Below are 7040 nucleotides of genomic sequence, written 5' to 3'. Positions count from 1 at the left end.
TCAATCATAGCTTAAAATGTTTGTTTTAATGCCACTACGTCGAAGGGAAAAGATGCTTACGATAGCTATATTGGTTGATTTGATTTTTATGATGATTGTTGAAAATTTCGAATTTTTCATTAATTTCCCTGAAAGTGAGCTTTCTGATGGTTTCTTCAAATGTGATGTTTCAAATTCATTCCAGTATATATAAATAAAAATTTTCTATCAACATTTTATCGAAGGGCTGAGGGGAGAGATAGAACCAGTGATGCCGCGAGACAAGACGAGACAAGAAACTGCATCTTCTCAGCTAAATAACTATACTATAGTATCTTGCAAAAATAACTATACTATATGCAATACAAGAGCAATTTCCCACTTGTTTTTTATTTTATCCAAATTTTTGACTTTCGATAAAAAATGTTTATTGAACACTCTCAATCATGATGATGAATCACCCTATTCCTATTGAAACGTACAGTATCAATGTTATCCCTATGAATCGATACTATTTTGCTCAGCCTTGACTCTTCTGCTCCGCCTCGGTACTTCCGCCGGCAGGACCTTGCGTCGTTCCTTCGGTAATTTGCTCCTCGCCTAAGTGATGAATGAATAAAATTCCTCGTGATCGGCTCTTTCAATTCCCTATTCTCAGAAAAACTAGAGCATACCTGGCTTTGTACATAAAACATGGAGAAGTTATTGACGATGACGGGCACGGGCAGGGCTATGGTTAGGACACCAGCGAGTGCACAGAGGGCACCGATGAGCATTCCGGGAAATGTTTTAGTCCGGGAAATGTTTTAATTAGTCTTTTATTATCACTCAGAACAATGAAGACTCCTCACAAAAATGATTCAATCACCAGTGACCACTCACCTGCAGCCTCTCGGCATAATATATAAGACTAGCGAAAACCATAATACCAAGTACAAGGAAGAAGACAAGTAATTCCAACTCTTTGGCGGATGCCTTGAACGTATGTATGAGTATTCTCAATCCAGGTGAGTGTCTGGTCAGTTTGAAGAGCCTGAGCACTCTAACTATTGAGAGTATCTCAAGATACAGGCTTGTCTCAGTTAGAAACTGTTCCACGTAGAAACTGACTGTTGCTGCCATATCGATCATGTTTACCGGGGATGCGGCAAAACGCCTCAAGCTAGGACTGACCTGCAAAGTTTTCCATCAGCACCGGGGAAATTCACAAAAGCATCACGACTTCAACTTCAACTGTTCATCAGCTGTTTAACTGTTGTTCTGTAACTTCTTTCTAGGATGGGGAATTACGAGTGTTGGTGGTAGTGGTGGAGAGTGGATGATGGGTTTGGAGTGTATGATGGGTCATGGAGCATCTTGGCAAATATCCAGTTTGCTTTTTTTCCCGAGTGTGAAAAAAGACCAAATAATGAATGTTGAAAATAAAAGTGTTGAGTGATCTATTTATCACGTCATGTGAAAAGCAGTGTTTCATCCGGACCATTTCAAAGCTCCACTGGGTGCAGAATAAATTCAATTCCAGATGGCGTCAGAGAATGTTTTTTTTTCCATTCTAATGAATCACAGTGTTTTCACCAGATTCACTCGATTTCAATGATCAACACTTTGTGCCTTTGATGTGCGAGTTAATGCATTGAAAATATATATTCAGTTGAAAAAACAAGATGAATAAAAAACTCACCGCACAGAGGAGCATGATTTCCAGAGCGAACCACGCATTGCAGGCATGCTCTACATAATAAAGTATTTGAGTTGTTGAATTCAACTCGGTTTGCGTTATGACCTTGCCCTCTAGTTGCATCTGGTTTGTCTTGAGGCAAAAGGACAAGACAAAGAGGCAGATAAAGAGAATGGACATGCAGGCCATGCATCTGCCAATAATTGATGAGCATGGCTCCACAAAGATCTTCCAGATTTTCGGCCGAATTTTCTGCCACTTTGTCAATGTTGAGAGGTGTTCGTAATTGAAGAGACGAGCTATCTCTCAGTCGTTTAATTTTTCACAGTCGTCGAGATTATCTAGAATAGCTAGGGTTGCTTTTGTGTCCCGATGGGTGCTGTAGGTACTCCAACAGCATGGCTCTACCTGTGAATTATTGATTGGGTTTTAGGGGCTTGATGCAAATGTTGGAAGTCAGAGGGATTCGACGTTCAATGATTAATTCGACACTCAATTCAGGGGGGCAATTGGGCGAGTAATTATCTGACTTGTGATCAGCGATTGAAAAGTTTCTACGGAGATTCTGGAATTACCTTGGGTAACTGTGTATGTTTAATTGTGGGTCATGACAAAGAAAATTCGGAGAAAAAACTGGCGAATTCGAATGAAAATGTCTAATAGATATTATTTTATAGAAAAAATCAGGAAAATTTCATACGATTTTATACTGTTCAATTTTATCTATTGAGACATTTTCTATTGGAATTCCTCGACATGAATTTTCTAAGTTTTTTTTTTCACTTTATTTTTTCTCTCTTTTCATAAAAGAAATGAAACAGAAAATCTTCGAAAACGCGACCCAAAGAATGTCTATAGAATGAATAGTTTAAGTATTGAGGAATTTCCGGAGGGGACGCCACGAGCGTTGAACGAGAGAGGTGTCCCCCAAGCAAAGTCCCGAAAAAATTACGAGTAATGGGGAGAAAACTGCGTAAATAATGGGAAAAGACGATAAATTGAACGTCCAAAGTTCAACAGAAGTGGAAAAATATAAAATTCGGGAGGAACAGTATAAAAAAAAATAAGAGGTGAAAGGACAGATCCGATCAATTAGCCCCTCATGTATAGATATTCCAAATTTTTATTTTTTTCCTCATTGAAGTGGTTTTGAAGAAAATTGCGAGCTAATAAAAAACATATGGCTAGTTAGTACTTTTTTTTAAATAAATTTTTGAAAATTCACCCCTGGAAAAAAAGGCGTTATCCCCCCTATTTCATTATTTCCAAAAAATTTTATCATCAATCGGTAGCAAATTGTTTGAAGATTTTTGCGAGTTAAGAAAAAATCGTCTATGCACTCCTATTATTGTGTAAATTAACAATTCCAATTTCAACTGAAAACCAGAGTTGATGACCAGAGTTTGTAGCAGAGATGTCAGACAAGATATAAATGTTTTTTTTGGCTCAAATGAAAGAGCGGCTCGAAAAATGGCGTGCAGAAGTCTTTAAAGATGACAAATGTCTCTAAAGATGATGTCTGTTTTCAATTGAAAAGCGCAATTGTGACAACATTGTCCAGTGGGGTCTAGGAGTCTCCCCTGGTTCAAAACCATCTTTAGAGGCCCTAGCACGCCATTTCTCGACCCGCTCTTTCATTTGAGCCCAAAAAAACATTCATATCTTGTCTGACATCGCTGCTACAAACTCAGATGTGAAAAAGACAAGAACTGAAATGCAATACGATGGGAAATATATGATATAAAGGTGTAAAATAGGAAATTAGTTTTAAGCGGTGAGAATATAAAAGATCTCAAGCTATACAGTTTATGAAATAAAAGCCTAACCTAAGCCAGTTGAGGAATTTTCATTAAAACCAATCCCATAACCAACCCTCTCCCCCAAAGCAAAGTCTAACGCGATAGATACCATTTCAACTTGAACCACTAGACATCCGCCGATATCGAACCCCACGTGTCACCACCGATTGTCGAGTTGACTGCCCCTCCCACCCAGTAAACTTGCTCGTGCGGGCAACACAACGTCATATCCGATAAACCCCCTCCCCCACCCCGATGGAAAACATCACGCAAAGAAAAACGTCAGATACTAAAACTGCAATTTACCTCGAAAATAAAGCTGATCATGAGTGAAATATCAGATCATAATCAGTTTGATGGTCTCCCCGGGGTTTTTAAAATGTTTACGTTATCGTTAAGATTTCTGACAACTTGTGGGTATGAAATCCCATTAAGGTATTTCTAATTTGATTCTGGGGCAGCGGTGGGGAAACGTTCGCACTATCAGCGGCCCCCCATTGTTTAATGGCCTCAGGGGTTATTGGATTGAACGTCGTCATAACTTCACACTCCTGCGGTTTGGGGAGTATTGTAGAAAGTTTTGGATCTGAATTTCTCAGTCGGCCTGGGTTCATTGGGGTGATGCTCTGGTTTTCCCTTTTTTTTCAATTGAAAATTAAAATTCAGTATTATTTTAAATTATTATGAATAAATAAAGTAGCGATGAGAGTCAGAATATTTTGTAGCGCTCACAAGCGTCAACAGCATTATATGGAGATCTTGTGAGATTTCATCAGGATAAACGACCTAGGGGGGCTCGGCCCCCCAGCAGGAAAAATATCTGAATTTGGTTTTCAAGAATTGGAATTTGTAGGGCACACAGTGATGGGTGCTAACTTCCTCTGGGGCTACTCATCGGTAGCCCTGAGAGGATTGAGTAATGAAAATAATTGAAAATTCAAAAATCTGTATTGTTTTAAATTATAAATAAATAAAATAGTGATGAAAGTCAGAATATTTTTGTGGGGCTCACAAGCGTCAACAGCATTATATGGAGATCTTGCGAGATTTCATCAGAATAAACAAAACCTAGGGGGGCTTGGCCCCCCAGCAGGAGAAATATCTGAATTTTGTTTTTAATAATTGGAATTTGTATGGCACAGAGTGATGGATACTAACTTCCTCTGAAACTACTCATCGGTAGCCTTGAGAGGATTGAGCAATGAAAATAATTTAAAATTCAAAAATCTGTATTGTTTTAAATTATAAATAAATAAAATAGTGATGAAAGTCAGAATATTTTTGTGGGGCTCACAAGCGTCTACAGCATTATATGGAGATCTTGTACGATTTCATCAGAATAAACAAAACCTAGGGGGGCTTGGCCCCCCAGCAGGAAAAATATCTAAATTTTGTTTTTAATAATTGGAATTTGTATGGCACAGAGTGATGGATACTAACATCCTCTGAGGCTACTCATCGGTAGCCTTGAGAGGATTGAGCAATGAAAATAATTGAAAATTAAAAAATCTATATTATTTTAAATTATAAATAAATGAAACAGTGATGAGAGTCAGAATATTTTGTGGCGATCACAAGCGTCAACAGGATAAACAAAACCTAGTAGGGCTCGGCCCCCCAGCAGGAAAAATATTTGAATTTTGTTTTCAGGGATTGGAATTTGTATGGGACACAATGATGGGTAATAACTTCCTCCGAGGCTATTCATCGGTATTCCTGAGAGGAGTGAACAATGAAAATCATGATCACGTAAAATTACCCATAAAAGGTTTATCTAGAGACCACATACGGTCCATACTCTCACAATCAAATATCGATGATGGAACAGCGAATGGCAGAACTCCAATCGTAAATTTCATTCATAAGTGGCCAATGTAGAATTGTCGATTGCGTGCGGTCCAGTGACTGAACAGAATGATCACAAAAAAGAATGAGCTGTGGAGAATGCTCTCACGAGGATTACTGGTGTGGTGAATAATGGTTGAGCGAGAGTATAAAAATTATGGAACAAGTTGCGGCCTCATTTTCAAAACCTGTCTCTCATGATTTATCGCGAAAAGTTGAAGTAATCCTTTGCGGAAAGTTTGGAGTCTTCAATTTCATTGGTGTTGCTGAGGCATCAGGAAGTTTTTGACTTGAATTATTTTGTCGACAGTAATTAATGGGCTCACGACATAATTTCAAAAGAATAATGAGGATAAAACATTGGGATGAGAGAGTGCAGAGATCAATTGCATGGAAAAATTCCCTTCCATTTCCGAAGGCATTAATATCATCACACGTTATTGACTAATTCGAGACCCTTCGGCATTTTTGGAATAATAGCAGCAATAAAAAAGTATAAAATTTGCTCTATATTACCACGAAGTAATACACGAACTCCGAAGCAATTATCAAACAAACCTGGTTTGAGTCAAGCCCCCAAAACTCAAGCTCCTCCTCGAACAGCGGTCCGCAAACATCACTCGGATAATGAAGCTTCCCCGTCCGATAGTAATTAAGGACTTGGGCAAAAACACCTGGATGCCGATCGAAGAAGTATTCATTCAAAACTTGATCCTAATTAATGAGGGTCTTTGTAAGTCTCGATAAACGTGTAGCTGGAATTTTACGGAGGGTTGATCTGTATGTCTCATGACGTACACCACCGACATTCAGAATTATCCGATGGTCCATTATTTTCAGGGGAGAACAGTGATATTTGACGGCACAATTATTATTCTCTTCACATTTTTTCGGGAATAATTTTGTTTCTGTTTCAATGATCACATTAAAATTAGGACCAACTCGACTGCGTATTGGACACTCACTCACGAGATAATCTTGGCTCGAGGTAAAAGGTGAGGGAGAGGGAAATACTGTGTACATGATGAGCAGTTATTCCAGGCACGAGATTCATAATTTCAAAGCATGTGTTTATTCACGTGGAGTTCGGTGGTTAATCACGTTGTTCAATCAATTATCATCGTTTATAGTTTTCGGTTGAAATTGCGATGATAGGGTTTGTGGATTCAGTTGGATGGGACGAGTGGATTTAATTCATCAAATTCATTCTTCTTTTAAATTTTGATCCCGACGGTCAATTGCTCCGAAATTTATTATACCATAATTCTAGAATTGTGATTGAATTATTCAGCCGTAGGGATCCTCGATCACGCGCTCAATGAGTGCGGCGCCGCCTGTTTTCGTTTTTTATATTTTAGCGTGTTTTTTGACGCTCAAAAATTCTGAAAAAATTAGAGTTCCTAGTTCAATCCTTTTATTAAGCGTTGGCGCTGTCCGGTTTTTTTTTTGGAAAATTTGTTTAGCTAAAAAAAAGAAACGTCGAACAGACAGAAAAGCAGCGCAGTGCCGCGCCGCCCGGTGCGAGTGAGTCCCAGTTGACCGCTCAAGCCACAGTGTTGCTACATTCACTGCCACACTTGAAATGCGCGCGTAGCGCTAAGTGTCAACGTGGCAACAGCACGTTCGATTTAACCCAGCGGCGCTACGCTAAGCGTGCGACGGATGAAGGCTGGTGGCCGAGCGCGAGTGATCGAGAGTTAAGGTACTTATGGCGCGGTCAGGGGGGGGGGGGGGAAAAA

General features: G+C 39.2%; 1 protein-coding gene across 1 annotated transcript; it reads right to left on the bottom strand.

The window, feature by feature from the left end:
• Nucleotides 1-477: 477 nt before the first annotated feature.
• LOC107039589 (potassium voltage-gated channel protein Shaw) lies at nucleotides 478-6132 on the bottom strand. Its single transcript, XM_015259299.1, is given in 5 exon segments — nucleotides 478-579; nucleotides 654-794; nucleotides 862-1152; nucleotides 1661-2065; nucleotides 5860-6132. Coding segments are annotated over 5 exon segments (1212 nt in total).
• Between the last annotated feature and the right edge of the window lie 908 nt (nucleotides 6133-7040).

Source organism: Diachasma alloeum, unplaced genomic scaffold (genome assembly GCF_001412515.2).
Source record: "Diachasma alloeum isolate Michigan unplaced genomic scaffold, Dall2.0 Dall_scaffold_00302, whole genome shotgun sequence".
Lineage (NCBI taxonomy): Eukaryota > Metazoa > Arthropoda > Insecta > Hymenoptera > Braconidae > Diachasma > Diachasma alloeum.
Note: the sequence above shows the minus strand (reverse complement) of the source record. Positions and strands in the feature narration are given on the sequence as shown.